This window comes from Mytilus galloprovincialis, chromosome 3, assembly GCF_965363235.1.
Source record: "Mytilus galloprovincialis chromosome 3, xbMytGall1.hap1.1, whole genome shotgun sequence".
In the NCBI taxonomy this organism is placed as follows: domain Eukaryota; kingdom Metazoa; phylum Mollusca; class Bivalvia; order Mytilida; family Mytilidae; genus Mytilus; species Mytilus galloprovincialis.
In genome coordinates this window covers 71,745,574-71,767,196 of record NC_134840.1, presented here as the reverse complement: position 1 = coordinate 71,767,196, position 21,623 = coordinate 71,745,574, and the positions used below count along the sequence as shown (strand labels likewise).

The 21,623-nt window shown below is 32.8% G+C and overlaps 1 protein-coding gene across 1 annotated transcript; it reads left to right on the top strand.

Annotated features, from left to right (window-relative positions):
- The first annotated feature begins 2,081 nt into the window (after window positions 1-2,081).
- LOC143066786 (toll-like receptor 4) lies at window positions 2,082-4,804 on the top strand. The gene is made up of 2 exons (XM_076239598.1): window positions 2,082-2,205; window positions 2,649-4,804. The coding sequence occupies exon 2, from the start codon at window positions 2,684-2,686 to the stop codon at window positions 4,802-4,804; it is 2,121 nt and encodes a 706-aa protein (XP_076095713.1). The 5' UTR covers window positions 2,082-2,205; window positions 2,649-2,683.
- The last annotated feature ends 16,819 nt before the right edge of the window (window positions 4,805-21,623 follow it).

Here is a 21,623-nt window from a genome sequence, read left to right as displayed (position 1 = left end):
GTAAACAGGAAATTTATAAAAATGACCACATTATTGATATTCATGTCAACACCGAAGTGTTGACTACTGGGCTAGTGATACCCTCGGAGACGAAACGTCCACCAGCAGTGGCATCGACCCAGTGGTGTAAATAGTTATCAAAGGTACCAGGATTATAATTTAGTACGCCAGACGCGCGTTTCGTCTACATAAGACTCATCAGTGACGTTCATATCAAAATATTCATAAAGACAAAACAAGTAAAAAGTTGAAGAGCATTGAGGATCCAAAATTTCAAAAAGTTTTGCCAAATACGGCTAAGGTAATCTATGCCTGGGATAAGAAAATCCTTAGTTTTTCGGTAAATTCAAAATTTTGTAAACAGGAAATTTATTAAAAAGACTACATTATTGTTATGCATGTCAACACCGGAGTGCTGACTACTGGGCTGGTGATACCCTCGGGGACGAAACGTCCACAAGCAGTGGCATCGACCCAGTGGTGTAAATAGTTAAAGGCAGTATTTGATTGTTGTGGCGCTGGCCTAATTGCTTTGTATTCCACTGTGAATCGTTTAGTCTAAGTTGATACCTTGCCATCTTATGAAATTATTACTAAGCTACAGTCAGGTCGGATTGGTGAATTCTTGGTGTGACTTAAGATCTGTTGACTACACTTGAATGAGTTATAGAGGTCGGTGTACGTCAGGAAGGGGAGAAGAATCCTATACGGGTGGTCGGACAGTATTGGTATTCGTGACCCGATGGATAAATATGTTGGTATAGGGATAATCGCTGTTATCAAAATTGATGTATTTGTTATTGAGCATTTGCAATGCTTTCATCTGTATTACACGATAGGTTTTATCTACATTACAGTCTATGATGCGTGACGTATGCTGTTAATATAGTATCATTAGTGTTTATAATGAACGAACTTAATAGCAATGCTCAAAGATTTGTTTACTTGATGCTGACTTATATACAATTATAAGATATTCATTTGAAGTAGTTTCTTAACTTATAAGTTTATGAAATTTGCAAAAATCGACGTTACAGTGTTAATTCGAACTGAGGCATCAATTTATGGATTACTCACGCTGTCTACTTTTGAAATGCGTCTGTCGTATCAAATGGTAATCCTGATAACTTTGACAACTATCGATAAAGTCAGGAGTATTACTTCACGTGTACCTGATGAATTTATTTATGTATTTGACAAAGTAAACATATTAAGTCAGAATTATCGAGAAGTCAAGAAGATGCGAAATGACAACCTCCTTCGTTTAATGGATAATATGTTAGTTCAACTATTGCATATGAATTTTTTTTTCTTTTGCTCTTTTCACCTATGAGTGACCACCAGAAAGGAGCTTATTGCCTAAAAGGTCAAATTTTGCATCATATAAGAGATTTAAGAAACCGAAATCAAAATAAATGATCCGATAAAATAATAAATACTTAAAAAAAAGATTCCCATTATGAATAAATATAAAACTCAAACTGACATCAATTTGTCATACTGCGAAGTACTCCATACCTTTTTGGGAATGTTAAACGTGTGAAAACATGTAAAATTTGGTTATGTTAGGAGGTGGACACCATATTAGTTAGGTAGCATAGCCTTTAAGAGATTGTCAGGTAGCACTCAAATAGACCCTCTGTAATTTCAGGTGCATTTTGTAGGACGGAATGGTTTCCTGAAATATTTTTTTTCAACTTCATTACAAAATAAAAAAAAAAAATTGTAAGGGTACCTTAGTTTTGTAAAAATCCAGGATAGTTTATGAATCTAATGTATGTAATGTTAACTGGAAGAAAAAAATCCATTCATAAGTAAAAAAGTAAAATACGTATAAACAGGTACAAAAATGAAAGCATTTGAAAGCACGTTTTCACGAAAATCTGAAATAGTCAACATAGTATTTTTGGATAATTTTGGAGCCTCACTCAATATCTTGAAGATCGAAAAGCTTAATACTTGCATATATTTTAATAAACTCTTTAAAAATGACTAGAAACAAAATTTCTATACTATGCAGCAGATAAAATAATATGTATGAAAATAGTTTCCTTATTTAATTTTAACAGGAAGACAGAAACTTTAAATAAGTGTTGTTACCTTGTATGTTAAACTGCAATTTTCCCAGTGTAATATTGGATGGCCAATTGGTGAGATGAGTGTGCCTAACTAGTGTTGGGTAACTGTTGGATGATAACTGTTAAGGTTAGTAAATGACAAAAACAATTCAAAAACAATTTGATACTTTGATATTAAACTGTGAATGAATATAAACCATTATTCGTAGACGATGAAATGGAAGTTGCAAAGCTATAGATATAGGAAGATGTGGTGTGTGTGCCAATGAGACAACTCTCCATCCAAATAACAATTTAAAAATATGTATAGTATCTAAATATGGCTATTAAGACAAATGTTTATGTTCAATAATCCTATTCCATTTGTTATATATTACAAATTATATAAGGATTGGATAAAAACATATTTAAACCAGTGCACTATTTCCATGCTTCAATTTGTTCAGTAGGGACTGAAGCTTTTGAAAAATGGAACTCCAATAAACATTAGCTAAATAAATTTTCGATTTGGTCTAAAAGATGTTTTAATTTGGAAATTTATTTTTTTAAATATGATCGTATTTTTTTCAGATTACCAACCAAAATAATGTTGTTTTTTAAGAGCTATGTGTGCTTTTTTATACATATATTTACACTTACAAATTGGACAAACAGCTCCGTGTAAATTTGACGAGCGATGTCAGTGTAGTAAAACGATTAAAGGATATGTTACTGTGAATTGTTCGTGGAAAAACATAACAAAAATCCAGAATTTACCTGAGTCTATCGTATTTCTAAACGTATCACACAATTTGATTGAACACATCAGCAAAGGAACATTCGAGGCTGCTAAACATCTCTTAACATTAGACATGTCATTTAATAGATTGACTTCAATAACTGTCGCTACATTAAATGGCCTCGTGAAATTACGCTATCTTTCTCTTGACAATAACGAATTGGTTTACAACAACCAAACATTTTCAAAGAAATCTTTTAGAGACTTGAAATCTCTTTCTCATTTAAGTTTGAAAAATAACAATAAAAGGTTAAATGACTGTAAACATCTTCCAGATGACACAATTAAGCAATTATCTTCTCTAGAAAAGCTGGAATTGGATGCTTGTATTTGTGGAGATGATATTTTCGGGAAAGGATTCCACTCCCTACAGAAATTGAAATCATTGGTATTACAGAACAATTTTATCTGTTCAATGTCAAAATACACATTCAAAAATACTAAATATCTGCAAAACGTTCTACTACATGGGATTGGCGAAATATCATTTAGAAAAGGAACGTTTCGAAACTTAAGATCACTAAAGCATCTTGAAATGTCTTTTGATTCCAAAAAAGGTGGTATATTGACACCAGTAGAGAGAATTGCAAATGACTTTTCTTACACCTTAATCGAAACTTTAAAACTGAGTCAGTTACTAATACCTTTACACACATTTCCTTTGTACAATCTTAATAAAGAACTGTATAAGAACAATATAACTGAAATATGTCTTACAGACAACTCGGGAAATGCTGGACACTTTCCAGGATCTATTGGTGCTCCACCACCAACTCTTCAAATTTTGGATTTATCAAACAACAGTCTAACTCGATTTATACTTGATATAAAAAATATAACTCGTCTTATTTTAAAGCAAAATTTATTAGGAGATTTCTTATCGACGAAATCCTATTTTGAAAAGAAAAGTGACGAGTATTTCAGTGTGATTGAAATTATTGATATATCTCAAAATGACATAAAAGAACTTGCACCATTTACATTTTACTCTCAACCCTTATTACATCATATTGATTTAAGTAACAATAAAGTACAAGACATCACATTCGATTTGTCCTGTTTGTTGGCACTTGAATTTCTGAATCTCTCGAATAATAGAATCAAGTATTTTAATGAAAGTGTTATGCGCACTATTAACACAATAGTGATAAACAAACAGCTTACTATAGATCTTTCTAAAAATGTATTCGAATGCACATGCAAGACAATTCCCTTTTTACGATGGATGATCGAAAGCAATGTCTTATTTGTTGACCTTCATAAGTACAGCTGTACTTTAGAGGACGGTAGCATAATTAACATGAATCCGTTCGAATACAAAGTCCTTCAGTTGGAAAAAACCTGCAAATCGTACCTAGGACTGATAATTGGTGTGTCATTGGCACTCTTAGTTGTTATGATGACTGTTATCACAAGTTTAGTGTATCGATATCGGTGGAAAATACGATACATGTACTATATGACAAAAGGAAAGTACAGCTATCAGAAAATATCGCCCGATGATGACGATGAATATACGTATGACGCATTTATATCATACTCCGATGGTGACAGAAGCTTTGTCTTTAAAGACTGCATTGAAAAACTTGAAAAAGAAGAAAACTTAAGGCTATGCATACATCAACGTAATTTTATGCCCGGACAAGACATAACAGTGAACATTACCAATTGCATCCACACAAGTAGAACCACAGTTTGTCTTATAACAAGAAAGTTTCTCGAGTCATATTACTGCATGTTCGAATTTAATATGGCACGCATGGAAAGTATTTATTCACGAAAAATATTCCTTGTATTTTATGAACAGCTAGAACCTAAAGAACTTCCACTGGTCATGCTAGAACTAGTCCAAAAAGAGTCTTACATTGAATACCCAAATGACGAACAAGGAAATGTTGTATTCTGGGAGAAAATAACAGAAACGTTGAGGACAAATGTTCGGGCATGAGTTTTGCGACAAATGAAAAGAGCAAGATTCATGTTTCATTTTGCTATCAATTGAATACGTCATCGTCTCGTTGAGATTTATTGTTTTGTTCTAAGTTATGTAAACTGAATTCTGGTTAGAAGGAGTTTATTTGTGTTTTTATTATTGTAAAATAGTATTGTTTTTTTTTTGTCTTCTTTAGTTTTACTTGTATAATACCAGTGGTTTTTAATTACTAGACAACAAAGCCAGGGGCATATGCGCCACATATTAGTACGAACTAAAATTTACCTTTTCGATTTTCTTTAGTCTACAGAAGTTAAATCAAGAAAATATCAACACCGAATGCATAGGCTATTGCTTTTATGTTTGCCAAAGAAAAAAAAAAAACGACGTATGTATAATGTAAGTTGGTAGTCGCAAAGTTAAGAAAAATTGTAGAGATTACAATAGAAGAATACGTTGTAGCTGTAAATTCGATTTTATATGTTTTACACATATGTTCTTTCATTTTTTGTTTTTTCCGTTTTATTTAAGTGTTATTTTTATATATTTTTTGTAACAAATGTGTTGGTTTTTTTTCGATTTTTGCAAAGCATGTAAATTAAGGTGTGAATGAAATAATTTTTCTAACAAAAATTTAAGATTCATGTGACAATGTTAGAATATTCATTATTATTTAAGAGGGAGAAAAGAATTGTAATTATGAAAATGCATAACGCTATTTCGAACAAAGGCGTTGGTTCTATAACAGGATACAACTTACCATCAGGGTTTATGGTATTTTTTTGTGTTTGCTGCTTTTGTAGTTCAGCTTACTTTCTGTTGTTGTCCTTAGATATAGTTAATGTGTTTACCTCAGATTTGGGTTGCTTAATTGATTAATGAATATTTAACATTGGTAAAGTACAACTGTTTTAAATAAACCTGTATATAATATGTATATAAGTGGCATTCGGCTGTTTATTAATACTTTGATCGGGTTGTTGTCTCTTTGACACATTTCCTATATCTATGCTCAATTTCAGTACATTTAATATTTAGCTCATAATTCTTTTAAGAGTTGCTCTCATTGTTTTAAATTATAATCGTGATTATACCAATTAATGTATAAAGTTATGTAAAAAGAGTGGTGAGATTATTATAAAGTAGAGAAATGTTAAGAAAGGTAAAATTTTGTTTAATAGGTTGCTAAACTTTTTAATTTTTGTGATTAGTATCAAATCTCTATTCAATAGTTTATATAAATTATTTGTTTCTGTTGGTTTTTTTTTTTGCATTGAAATATGTTACACAAACATAAGTTATTGATACAGATATCTTTGTTGTATAGATAAAGAATAAAAAGAATTAAAAGATTGTCTAATAATCAAAAGCCATTCCTCAGTTGTACGTTGATAAACGAGCCAACCAAAATCTTAGCTATTTAATATGAATATAATTCTAGTCCTTAACGCTATTTTTCTACTGTAAACGATTGCCTCTACAAATATTTTCGAATAATTTCAATACAGCTAGTGATGAAAATCAGATTTGAATAAATCTATACCTAAATCTCCAATTAACAGCTTTTCAATTTTGCAGTAAAAAGTAAAAAGTATCACTAATAACTATTTGTTCTTCGGAACTCTACACTGCTTCTTACCATGCAGAATTAAAGGAACAACAACTTCGTCTCATGAAACACAGTAATTTCTACAAAAATAAATATTCCTTTCTCCGAAGATGATGTTATCAACATTTAATTGACGACATAATAGTTCAGCTTAAAGAATATCAATGGCATCACCAGCCCAGTAGTCAGCACTTCGGTGTTCGCATGAATATCAATTATATGGTCATTTTTTTTTTTATAAATTTCCTGTTAACAAAACATTGCATTTTTTCGAAAAACTAAGAATTTTCTTATCCCAGGCATTGATTACCTTAGACGTATTTGACACAATATTTTGGAATTTTGGGTCCTTTATGGTGTTCAACTTTGTACTTGTTTGGCTTTATAACTATTTTGATGTGAATGTTACTAATGAGTCTTATGTAGACGAAACGCGTGTCTGTCGTATAAAATTATTATCCTGTAACCTTTGATAACTATTAGAGGGTTGATAGTTAAAAAAAACAGAAGGTATTCTAATAAGTTCTATTTGTGCGCTTGTTATCGGACTGATACGAAACAGAATGAACACATGGCCTTTTTAAAGAAAAAGAAAGGCATCTTATAATGTTCTCTATATTCATTATGTAACTATATGGCCTATATTTCAGTAAAATATTCCATCTCATATATCCTTGAAATTAAAGAGAGGACCGAAACTAGGAGGTCCATTTTATGTACATTGTCTACGAAATTGATGTACATAGACGACTTCAAACTAGAATCTATTAGAACGTTATGATTTCAACTTCCCATTTCGTATCATTGAAATACCTTCTGCTTTCATCCTACAGAGTTTACATATCTCATGTAATACGCTACGCTGATGCATGTTCACATCATATTGACATCATTAACAAGGATGCACGCCATGCACAAAAATTGCTCCATCAGAGGAATGAGAAAGAAACCCTATATCGACACTTGAAAAGTTTAACTGTCCACATTACGAGTTGGTTGACAGATTCGATGGGTCTCAACTAACTAGTGATATGTTTTAGTGGTCTTAGATCTTAAATAAGCAGAAGAGTTATCTGAATCTTTAAATTACGGATTGTGTGATATTCTCGTGTGTGAAATTTCGATTGATTGTAGATTCGCATGGTTGGTGATGGAAACACATTAAGCAGAAGACTCTTACCCTGTGGTCGAAACCCAACTACATTCTATTTTTATTGGTAATTTTAGGTTTATTTCGTCAGCCAAATACTAACGCATGACTCATAAAAACTATAAAAAGTTAGACCTACACATCAACAAGCCAAATGCGAATATCAGGTGTCCATTGATGAAAACGACACACAACTGAGAAATCTTTGTTCAAATCATCGCATTTTAAAAATAATTCCTCTTCTTTCTATCAGCTTAAAAACCTCTCGCACAAAATTTTAAACCCTTTTTATTTTGTTAATGAGAAACTTTGGATTGCTGTTCTCATTAACGTCAACCACATAGCTTCTTTTATCAATAATGCAGGCGTATTTTAAAGTGATTTATTAATAGTAATCTTAATAGTTATCAAAGGTACCAGGATTATAATTTAGTACGCCATCAGTGACGCTCATATCAAAATATTTATAAAGCCAAACAAGTACAAAGTTGAAGAGCATTGAGGATCCAGAATTCCAAAAAGTTGTGCCAAATACGTCTTAGATAATCTGTGGTGTAGTAATTAAATATAGACAAAGCTCCGCCTCTATCCAGACAGTCTAAGATAAGAGAATAACAGAAATGACCAGCTGCATATAAACAATTTTTAACATCATTAAATTCACTATAAAGAATTATTACATTTGTATTTTAAAAAGAAATATACTATGAAATTAGCTAGAACATTAAATTGTGCAATAAAAGACATGTTCCAAAAAAGATCAAGATCACCAATTTTAAGTTTATGTGAAATTTTTAAATTCCATAAAACTCAAGAATCATATATGATGCAGTCTATTCTCAGCAAGGGGATGGTCTTCGTCCCCTTGCTGAGAATAGACTGCATCATATATGATTCTTGAGTTTTATGGAATTTAAAAATTTCACATAAACTTAAAATTGGTGAAAGTGCCTGAAACTCCTTACAAAAGACAGATTCAGAGACATATTCTTCTTGTTTGTAGTAAGAACCTTAAAAGTTTAAAAGTTTGTCAGAGGCTTTCAAAGACACTTTCACACTATTATCCTGATATATATAGTTTTGTTCATTTTGGTAAGATTTTTTCCCTTTAGATTTTCTTCTTTTTAATAACTTTCCCTTTTCTCTGTTTACTTAAAAGTTATAAAAATTACTTTTGTTGCAATACACATGATACAATGAGATAAGATCACACTATTTATATTGAGGTCAGTGATTAACAGCTGGACACTGGCATCAACAGATGATTGACATATTAGCCCCTCCTAAATGCCTATATATTTAGATTAATTACCATGTGCCTTTATTTACATAAGTTCATTATCAATTTACTCCCTGTTGTGATATGATAATGATTTTTGGATTTTTACAAACTGTGCAGAATAATACTTACTTTAAAATTATGTGATAAAAAAAATATCTAAAAAAAATCACTGTTAGACAGTAGTGCTACCTTAATGTGTATAATAAATGTGATTGTCAAGAATGTCTTTAGGTACATTTCGTGAGATTTGTTAATCTGAACATTTAATTCAAATGTAGGTTGAAATATGTTGACTGATTTACTGATCATGATTAAAAATATGCTCAAAGTCTTTAGACTAAAGTTTAAATCCAAGCATCATATTCACTCAACATTACTGGTGATCAGTTAAATAAAGGCAACAGTAGTTAACCGCGTTTCAAAGTCTTAAATCAATTGAGAGAAAACAAAATCGAGGGAAACACATCAGATATGAAAGGAAAACAGTTGAACAACAACAGAAACGCTGATGTTAAAATGAGGTATATCAACTTATCATAGATACCAGGATTAAATTTTGAATTTACGCCAGACGCGCGTTTCGTCTACAAAAGACTCATCAGTGACGCTTGAATCCAAAAAAAGTTAAAAGGCCAAATAAAGTATGAAGTTGAAGAGCATTGATAACCAAACTCCTAAAAGTTTTGTCAAATACAGCTAAGGTAATCTATTCCTGAGGTAGAAAAAACTTAGAATTTCAATGTTTCTCTGTAATTTCTTTCCTGTGCTTAATAGTGTATACTTTATAGACATATATACGACACAGATATACTGCAATTTTATTAAGATAGCCATGACAATAAGTTCAAGATCAGATAAGCCCGGTTTAACGGACATGTGAACCTACAAGAGTTCCAGACATCATATGTACTTCACATATTGCCTCTGGTTTCTGAGGCATGGACTTGACCACGAGAAAACACCATTTTAGTGATCTTTGAAATGAAGTCAACGTCGGGTGAACCCAGTCGTTGCAAGGATCCAGTATTCCAATTACAATTACGGTGACCTATAATTGTTAATGTTTGTGTCATTTTGGTCTTTTGTGGATAGTTGTCTCATTGGCAATCATACCACATCTTCTTTTTTATAGTTAAAAATTACGTGAAAAAAAGTTTTTAAGCAGTCATTAAACCGCAGAAATGAGATCAAAGGCAATTAACATATGACAAATAGAAACATTAAAACATGAGGTATCGGTACTAGTTAACCAAATTTTCTGTCTTCGGAAATATACAGCTTAATGCAAATAGTTTAAATGCCATTATTGCCGCCGGAGTAGCATCCATATTCGCACATTCTGTGACTTTTGGCAGGAGTAAAAACTGAAACAACAGTTTTAAGCTGTTAAATACCTTCTTTTCGTTTTCTTTCTGACTTTGACAGATTGTATTAAATCTTGTAAAAAGCTCAGAAGTTATATCTTTCCGAAACAAAACTCATACGATGACTGGAGTGTAGTTGTCCGATTAGCAACTCCTTATTTTATTTCATATTATACTTAAAACCTTCAGTGATCTTCACAATTTGTTCAAAAGGACAAGTGGATTAGACACAAGTTTTTCAACTTAGTAACGTCTTCTACAAATATTTATATCAAAGTATAAACAATATGCTCCTAAAAAGGTACAAGATTTGGCTAACCTGGCATGTTTAGTTGCTTAGGAATAAGCACAAAATTCAGACACACATACCTTTCCTCGTCAGTTTTAATCTAGCGTCGTACTACAGAACATGATATATAAGACATGGAGATGTTAGTGTTACAGATCAGCTCAATTATCTATAGTAAATGATCCTACAAATTAATGAAAGATAGTCACAGAAAATAATTATATTTATAAGTACGTCTGAGTCAGTGACAACTCTACAACAAATTTAATCATCGGATCGCCATCAATGATGGTGATACATGGCTGTGTACATAATGTATATACAACTCGTCTAAACATCAACCCAACAATGTTAGATCTGTTAATTAGCTTTCGCAAATTTTTTGTTCTTCCCTCGCCGGGATTCGAACCCATGCTACTGTGATATCGTGACACCAAATCGCCTGCACTGCAGCCGTCCCGTTAGACCACACAACCACATGGGCTCTACAAAAATAAAGCTATCGGTGGCCGTGTGTTACCTTTCCTCGTCAGTTTTAATCTAGCGTCGTACTACAGTACATGATATATAAGGCATGGAAATGTTATTGTTACAGATCAGCTCAATTATCTATAGTAAAGGATCCTACAAATTAATGAAAGATAGTAACAGAAAATAATTATATTTATAAGTACGTCTGAGTCAGTGACAACTCGACAACAAATTTATCCATCGGATCGCCATCAATGATGGTGATACATGGCTGTGTACATAATGTATATACAACTCGTCTAAACATTAACCCAACAATGCTAGATCTGTAAATTTGCTTTCGCAATTTTTTGGTTCTTCCCTCGCCGGGATTCGAACCCATGCTACTGTGATATCGTGACACCAAATCGCCTGCACTGCAGCCGTCCCGTTAGACCACACGAACACATGGGCTCTACAAAAATAAAGCTTTCGGTGGCCGTGTGTTACCTTTCCTCGTCAGTTTTAATCTAGCGTCGTACTACAGTACATGATATATAAGGCATGGAGATGTTATTGTTACAGATCAGCTCAATTATCTATAGTAAAGGATCCTACAAATTAATGAAAGATAGTAACAGAAAATAATTATATTTATAAGTACGTCTGAGTCAGTGACAACTCGACAACAAATTTATCCATCGGATCGCCATCAATGATGGTGATACATGGCTGTGTACATAATGTATATACAACTCGTCTAAACATTAACCCAACAATGCTAGATCTGTAAATTTGCTTTCGCAATTTTTTGGTTCTTCCCTCGCCGGGATTCGAACCCATGCTACTGTGATATCGTGACACCAAATCGCCTGCACTGCAGCCGTCCCGTTAGACCACACGAACACATGGGCTCTACAAAAATAAAGCTTTCGGTGGCCGTGTGTTACCTTTCCTCGTCAGTTTTAATCTAGCGTCGTACTACAGAACATGATATATAAGACATGGAGATGTTAGTGTTACAGATCAGCTCAATTATCTATAGTAAATGATCCTACAAATTAATGAAAGATAGTCACAGAAAATAATTATATTTATAAGTACGTCTGATTCAGTGACAACTCTACAACAGATTTATCCATCGGATCACCATCGGTGAAGGTGATACATGGCTGTGTACATAATGTATATACAACTCGTCTAAACATTAACCCAACAATGTTAGATCTGTAAATTTGCTTTCGCAAATTTTTTGTTCTTCCCTCGCCGGGATTCGAACCCATGCTACTGTGATATCGTGACACCAAATCGCCTGCACTGCAGCCGTCCCGCTAGACGACACGACCACCTGGCCTCTACAAAAATAAAGCTATCGGTGGCCGTGTGTTACCTTTCCTCTTTGTTTTAATCTAGCGTCGTACTACAGTACATGATATATAAGGCATGGAGATGTTATTGTTTCAGATCAGCTCAATTATCTATAGTAAAGGATCCTACAAATTAATGAAAGATACAGTCACAGAAAATAATTATATTTATAAGTACGTCTGAGTAAGTGACAACTCTACAACAGATTTATCCATCGGATCGCCATCAATGATGGTGATACATGGCTGTGTACATAATGTATATACAACTCGTCTAAACATTTACCCAACAATGTTAGATCTGTAAATTTGCTTTCGCAATTTTGTTGTTCTTCCCTCACCGGGATTCGAACCCATGCTACTGTGATATCGTGACACAAAATCGCCTGCACTGCATCCGTCCCACTAGACCACACGACCACCTGGGATCTACAAAAATAAAGCTTTCGGTGGCCGTGTGTTACATTTCCTCGTCAGTTTTAATCTAGCGTCGTACTACAGTACATGATATATAAGGCATGGAGATGTTATTGTTACAGATCATCTCAATTATCTATAGTAAAGGATCCTACAAATTAATGAAAGATAGTAACAGAAAATAATTATATTTATAAGTACGTCTGAGTCAGTGACAACTCTACAACAGATTTATCCATCGGATTGCCATCAATGATGGTGATACATGGCTGTGTACATAATGTATATACAACTCGTCTAAACATTTACCCAACAATGTTAGATCTGTAAATTTGCTTTCGCAATTTTGTTGTTCTTCCCTCACCGGGATTCGAACCCATGCTACTGTGATATCGTGACACAAAATCGCCTGCACTGCATCCGTCCCACTAGACCACACGACCACCTGGGCTCTAAAAAAATAAAGCTATCGGTGGCCGTGTGTTACATTTCCTCGTCAGTTTTAATCTAGCGTCGTACTACAGTACATGATATATAAGGCATGGAGATGTTATTGTTACAGATCAGCTCAATTATCTATAGTAAAGGATCCTACAAATTAATGAATGATACAGTCACAGAAAAAAATTATATTTATAAGTACGTCTGAGTCAGTGACAACTCTACAACAGATTATCCATCGGATCGCCATCAATGTTGGTGATACATGGCTGTGTACATAATGTATATACAACTCGTCTAAACATCAACCCAACAATGTTAGATCCGTAAATTTGCTTTCGGAAATTTTTTGTTCTTCCCTCGCCGTGATTAGAACCATGCTACTGTAATATCGTGACACCAGATCGCCTATAGAACCAAAAAATTGCGAAAGCAAATTTACAGATCTAACATTGTTAGGTTGATGTTTAGACGAGTTGTATATACATTATGTACACAGCTATGTATCACTATCCACCATCACTGCTGGTGATCCGATGGATAAATCTGTTGAAGAGTTGTCATTGGCTCAGACGTACTTATAAATATAATTTTTTTCTGTGACGTGACTGTATCTTACATTTATTTGTAAGACCCTTGACTATAAGTAATTTAGCTAATCTGTAAAAATAACATCTTCATGCCTTATATATCATGTACTGTAGTACGACGCTAGATTAAGACTGACGTAGAAAAGTAACACCCGGCCACCGAAAGTTTCATTTTTATGAAGCACAGGTGGTCGTGTGGTCTAGCGCACCGGTTATAGTGCAGGCGATTTGGTGTCACGATATCTCAGTAGCATGTGTTCGAATCCCGGCGAAGGAAGAACACAATGAACAGCTGTGCCATGGGCGCATGATACGCCTGTCGTCTTGTGTGAAAGTTTGATGCAATAATCATAAATGGTTTCCGAGAAAGTTTTGAACAATAATCATAAATTGTTTTTGAGATACGGCGAGACATGTAAAAAAACCCTCCCCCTTTTTTTACAAAATACTCAATAACACAGAAATGAAATTTTAAATCATCACCAAAAAGTATACAGAACTTAAGATTAATATAACTAAGAAGTGTGTAAAGTTTTGAACAATAATCATAAATTGTTTTTGAGATACGGCGCGACATGTAAAAAAACCCTCCCCCTTTTTTACAAAATACTCAATAACACAGAAAGGAAATTTAAAATCATCACCAAAAAGTATACAGAACTTAAGATTAATATAACTAAGAAGTGTGTAAAGTTTTGAACAATAATCATAAATTGTTTTTGAGATACGGCGCGACATGTACAAAAACCCTCCCCCTTTTTTTTACAAAATACTCAATAACACAGAAAGGAAATTTTAAATCATCACCAAAAAGTATACAGAACTTAAGATTACTATAACTAAGAAGTGTGTAAAGTTTTAAGCAATAATCATAAATTGTTTTTGAAATACGGCATGTGAAAAAAGACACACCCCTGTTTTAGTTACAAAGTGCCGTAACTCAAAAGTTTTAATCTTATTTTCACCAAAAAGTATACAGATCATTTGATAATCGTAGAAAACAACTATGATAAGTTTTGATAAGTCGTTCTCAAGTTACGGTGCGACATGATTACGCCGGACAGACGGACAAACCAACAGACAGACAGACAGACGGACAGATGGACAGACGGACAGACGGACAGACGAACAGACAGACAGACAGACAGACGGACAGATGGATAGACGGACAGACGGACAGACGAACAGACGGACGGACGGACGGACGGACATTTGTATAACATAATATGTCCCGTCAAAATTTTGACGGGCGTATAAAAATTTGCGAAAGCAAATTTACAGATCTCACATTGTTGGGTTGATGTTTAGACGAGTTGTATAAATATATATAATGATTATATACCAATCTGCATACAAAACAGTGTTGACAAGTCAAATAAAGTCACTGAAGAGCATAGTGCTACACCAATTTTGTTTAATACCAAATGATAATGTTTAATAATAATGATAAACTAGGTTGTTTATAATTAATTTCTCATATTCCAACTCTTTAGTGTAACACTTTTTTTTTGTAGAAACAATTTTTATTTATGCCAGCCACTTTTGGCTTTCTATATATAACAATATGTTCATATATCTTTGACATTCAATGCCCTTGACAATGACTTTCATGGGAAAATTATTATATTTTAGCACAAAAAGTAGCAAATTCGTTATTTATTTTTGATTGTAGGAATTTCGTAAACTTAATTTAGAGGTCTATATCCTATCTCTTGACAGATAAAAAATCTAGGTATATAGAAACAAGAGTAGTATAACGCTTTTCAAAAGTCAAAGATCGATTCTCAATGAATATTATATATTCTACAATCGATTATTTTACCAAAACTGGTTCCTGCTTCATCTGAACTTACCAGTTGCAAAGTCATTATTGTCACGATGTCCTCCTCCTCCTCCTCCTCCTCCTCCTTCTCCTCCTCCTCCACCATTCTGTACTACAACAGTTCTGTGACCACCTCCTTGACCTTTATTGGGAATATATCAAGAACTAGATGAAATCTTTATTATTATATAACTCAAATTTAGATGTAATAAGTATTTCAATTAGCTGAAAGTGTTTTTGTCTATATTTGCCTAAAAGATGTGTAGCACACTTTTAAATAATAACTGTTCTTCAGTATGCACCACACTTTTGGTATTATTTCACAAAAAAAAAATATTGTACCAGTAGAAATTCCTTAAATAAAATTACTTAAGCGTCATTTTTTATATGTCGTAATTTTTTGTGTGGATTTATTAACAATTTACCCATTTGTGAAAAAATGAACTTTTGGTACTGCCACTACATAAGAATTTATCAATTGGGTAATTTGTTGGTTATATAAACACTATCTTGACTAACAGTTACAGCATGTCTAGCAAATTATCAAAAATATACAACTAAATACATAAATGAGGTGGAGATACCAAAGGGGCAATAAAAAATACACACAAATAATAAAAAAGACGAACAGATAGACAGCTTACAAAACATTACACAGAAAACTAAAGACAGGATGACACGAACCCACGCAAAAGTCAGAGAGATCATCTCCTTATCTAAGTATTCATAGACAAGACAAAGAGAACAAGACTGTGGTTTCACAACTGATTTCCATGGTCATCTGTGACACATTTTTTTCATTACGGTCAACCAAATCGTGATGATCTACACAAAAATTTTGGAAGGTTGATTTTGATTAATCATATAATTACAATCTAAATGCAGAAAAAACACTTTTCAGGGTGTTTTTTAATCCTATTTTCAATTAAGTTGAGCTAACAACCTGTCTCTCTTGACAAAAACACTTAAATTCAACAAGGATCCCTGATCTATGGCTACGATTAATCTTGGTACCTTTGATAACTATCAAGACTGTTTTCATAATATATTGTTTAACCCATTCATTAGCTAAAAAGTTCCACATCAACCAATACATTGTTTATTTTTTGTTTGTATTTTCGTACCGTTTTGTCTTTGTCTTGCTTGCTGGGTAGGTGGATAGTCATTATTTGTTGGTGGATAAGCTAAAAATGATAACGATATCATAACAGAACATATTTTTATATAATTTATAATCTATTCTTCTTTTTATTAAGATTCCATTTGCAATTCTAGCATTGTCTAGAATGAAAATGTATACTCTTTTTTATGGGATTGATGATTTTAACACATATTTGCAATTTCATGAAAACTATCCAAGGTAGAGACAAAATGTGAGATACTTTCCTGAAATAGTAAATTTCGACCAATGAGATTGTTTTAACATAACCTATTGAAAGCTACGGTAGATATACTTAATCTTAAGGCAGCAAAAGTACAAAGCATTGTGAGCAGAATATTTCTACAAATCAGCAGATGATACAAATGTAATTGTCGAAAACTCCTTCTTCCAGCAGTTGGTGTGTCTAAATGAGAATTACGACCCTTTTTATTTTATTTTTAGTATTTTCTAAAACACTGTCACAGATGAACGATACATATAGATTCTACCACTGCATCGAGTGTAATACGATATTTATCCACTCGAGACAGTGACATTTTCAAATTTAAAACTCGAGGCTTGCCCGAGCGTTTTAAATATTTAAAATTTAAGTGTCGAGAGTGGATAAATATCGTAGTACACGAGATATGGTGGTGGAATCTGTTTCTCTAATGAATTTCTAACATTATACAGGCAAAATTATTCCTTCTTTTTCGAATGATCTGCAAAAAGATGTGTTCTTTCTATGTGACGTCATTGGGCATGGTCGCCTTTTTTCATGCCGTCACAATAGGAATTTCAGAGGAAAGCAAGAAAATTCGACGTCATAATCGGATTTTAACCAATGAAGTACTGAGATCAAACGAACCACACGTTGATTAAATCTTTTTTATACAATGGGTGCAGAAAGGGATAAATTGACGAAGAATTATAAAAGTATGTATATTCGGTCCATAAAAAATATATCAGTCAGATAAGGTTTTCACCCATACAGTTTCCATTAAAATCAATTACTCTTCTTGTATTTTATGCAAAATTAACTAAGGAGCAATACAGTGTCATTGTGATCTAGTTTTGTTTTAAAATTTTCTAAATGTTTATAAAGTGAAGTAACGTTTGTTTTGCATTCAAAGTCTAATCCATCGTCTTATACAGTGGTTTCATTATTATTTGTGGGGTACCAATTTTTCGTTGATTTCGTAGTTACAGGTGAACCACGAATTGAATATTCAACGAAATACAAATTTTGTATAGGCTTGTATGCAGACTTTAGTAAAACCACGAAAACACAAAGTTTCCTCAATCCACGAAAATGAGTACCCAAAAAAATTAATGAATCAACAGTATAAGATTTGATATTTTAAATATAATACAGTGATATTGACTTACCATCATTGTTAGCAGCTGCAAAAGGAAAAATTAAATCAGATTGCAGTTTTTTCAAAGTAGTACATATTTCATAGTTTATAAATTATGAATAACCTAGCATGTGTGTTCTAAATTTGAATGTATTTGGCTTTGACAAAAGTTTTGATTACAATACAAATAAAATATGACTTGAATACCGCGTGAGCTATATGACCAAATTATGCCCATGATATAATAGCTTCGTCCTTCAAAAGTCACTTTTTAAGGACGGAGTTGGGTTCCTTTTTTTTGTATCTAAATTTATAATGTTAATATTTTACTCTTATGAAAATCTCAATTAACAATTCATAGATTTTCCCAAAAATGTGAAACATTGTTGTTCTATACAGTTTTGTTTCACTCATGGGAATAATAATAGGATCGCCGACTTTAATTTTTGTTTGATTTAACTTTATGTTTCTATATTCGTCAAGAAAAACACCCAAAACGAAATTTGGTGCACTGCTTTGAATAATTGTTACGCATCTAAATGTTGTCGATAACCCCTTTGGTCATGTTTGAACGAACAAAAAACCTGAAACAATATCAAGATATTTGATTTTTTGATCGACAAGATATGTGTTAGGTTTGAGGACGGTTTTCTCAAACACTATCAGCATTCCCATGGGAACAAACTGTCTTTATCTTCTTGCCGACTTGTTCGTTTATTTATAGAGTGCTTACTAGAAACAGAAACTTCTAATTGGGAATAAAAACATCTAGTATTATCCTTTATTTTCACGTTCCGTTATATAGATGTTTAACTCTCTCTAAATAATTCAGAGTTTAGTAACTATGTTTAAAAGCATATATTTTTCCGAACTTAAATTAAAGGAATCAATAAAAAATGTTAATTATGCGTCCTATCGTGACTTGCATCATTATTGTATTCACTAAGATGGCCATGGATATGTCACACGTTATTGTAATAGCATTATCCTTTATCTTCACGTTTCGTTATATAGATGTTAAACTCTCTCTAAATAATTCAGAGTTTAGTAACTATGTTTAAAAGCATATATTTTTCCGAACTTGAAATAAAGGAATTAATAAAAACTGTTAGTTATGCCTCCTAAAGTGACTTGCATCATTATTTTATTCACTAAGTTGGCCATGGATATGTCACACGTTATTGTAATAGCCGCTCTCTTTTCTTAGTTTGGGACACTAGTGAATATGACATATCATTGATTAATTACTTTCAATGACCAATAATCAAGTGCCAATAGTTGAGCAGGAATTTCTTATTTCTGCATCACCTGAATTTACTCTCCACACCGTTTGGTTATTGTTGTCCAATCTTTTTTTTCACTGTTTTTGTCGATTAACTTGCTCATTGTGTTGATTGTTTTTCTTTTAATTGTTATCTTCTTCACTTTATGTTGAAGCTAAACAGTTCAAATTATTTTTTGATAAACTAATATTCACTTGAACATGTTGAAGTTCAACATGAACAAATTCAATGCAAAATCTTACAAAACATTTATAACATTGAAAGATTACTCTTTCTTGGCCTTAAGATTTGTATTTTCTTCACACTTACGATGAACAACATTATGATTGAATCCATATGGCGGTGGTTGTCCATTCGGTTGTGGTTGACCATTCTGTTGTGGATGACCATTCTGGTTTGCATGGTGAAAATGACGCGGTCGTTCTGGTCTAGGGGGAGGTGGAGGTAGCTTTGATACAATATACCATTTTAATCAATGACAATGCGACGAAAAGTTTAATTGATAAAAATATTTTTCATTGATAAAATTTAATAACTGTTTTGCATTTTATTATACAGAAAGGAAAACAAAATTATATTCACCTAAATGTGTCTCAATAAATATTTATCAATATACAATTGGGCAATCACTTGACAATGTGTTACAGAAACATAACAAAGATGATACAAGCATTTAAACTAAAGCTACATTTATAAGTTTGAAATTTTCATTTAATTTGACCTCAAGCATAACTGAAGAGATGTTAATTGTGAAAATGCGCAGTAAATTGGTACCGTTAAGTTCTTACTACCACTAGGTCAATACCTTTTGGGAATGTAAGTAGCCAAGGGTAACATCAGTTCAATGGTTAGCACTGAGTTCTGACATGAAAATACTGAACGCACATTGTAGTTTTCGAAATCATATTAAATCAAGAAAAGTATCTCTTTCATATAAATTTCTGATTCCTTGTCCGGGATTGTCTTGCTTTTTGTCCTTTTTTGTTTTTAAAAGCTTTTGTTTAAGTTGTTCGCCGGTATTACGGCTGAGATCATCATTGTAGATACACATATTACCGAACTACACATCTGGTCAGAAAATAATATTTACTGTTAATGGTATTGTCTTGTACTTACTGTTGGTTGTATAGCATATAGCCAAGCCCTGTAAAAAAGTAATAAATAAAATAAAACATATAAAAAAAATATAAAATATATACTCATATCATATCTACACACACTCAAAACACATTTCATATGTCTATCTGTAGATTCGCCGTATGTGACAAGGTAACACTAAGATTATTGAAGTTATATTTCTTTATACAACAAATGCGGTGTAGTGGTTTAGAGTAAATTTTCTGAATTATATTCATATATATTACAGTGATTGTATGCTTCAAAAAATAGATTAGCATCCTGCAATTATACTGAAGAGATGAGTAGATGATCATTTCTGTACACTAAAGATAAATACTTCGTGTATTGTATCAGAGATCCTTGTTTAATTCCTACGGGGAGGAAGTTACGAATCAAATCTACTCTAACATCGTTAGGTTGATTTTCTAGGCACTTTATATATATATATATATATATATATATATATATATATATATATATATATATATATATATATATATATATATATATATATGCCGTGGAGGAAGTTACGAATCAAATCTATTCTAACATCGTTAGGTTGATTTTCTTCTTCTTCTTCTTCCAGGTAAGGAACCGGATTCAATACTGAATGTTCATGGTTCCGCGGCACTTTATACATATTCTAAGGCCTGGTATTTCTTAATCATAAGAAATTCGATGGACAAGGTATAATTTGCAGTTGTCACTACACACAAACAGACATATACATATATTTATTTACAGTGATTGTATGTTTCTAAAAATAGATTAGCATCCTGCAATTATACTGAAGAGATGAGTAGATGATCATTTCTGTACACTAAAAATAAATACTTCGTGTATTGTATCAGAGATCCTTGTTTAATTCCTACAAGCAGGTAACACCTCTCGAAACGAAAGCTTATTTTTATAAGCTACAGTTAGAGGAGGGGATATGGTCTCTGCACAATGCTAGGCGGTGTTGTCGTAGAAGTTAGAAAAAAGTACAGGTTCCAGCCCAGGCGCCGTGGAGGAAGTTACGAATCAAATCTATTCTAACATCGTTAGGTTGATTTTCTAGGCACTTTATATATATATAAAGTGGTCATATGGTCTAGCGGGACGGCTACAGTGCAGGCGATTTGGTGTCACGATATCGCAATAGCATGGGTT

Coding starts and splice junctions, on each gene's coding strand:
- LOC143066786 (XM_076239598.1), top strand. CDS start 2,684: ATGTGTGCTTTTTTATACATATATTTACACTTACAAATTGGACAAACA.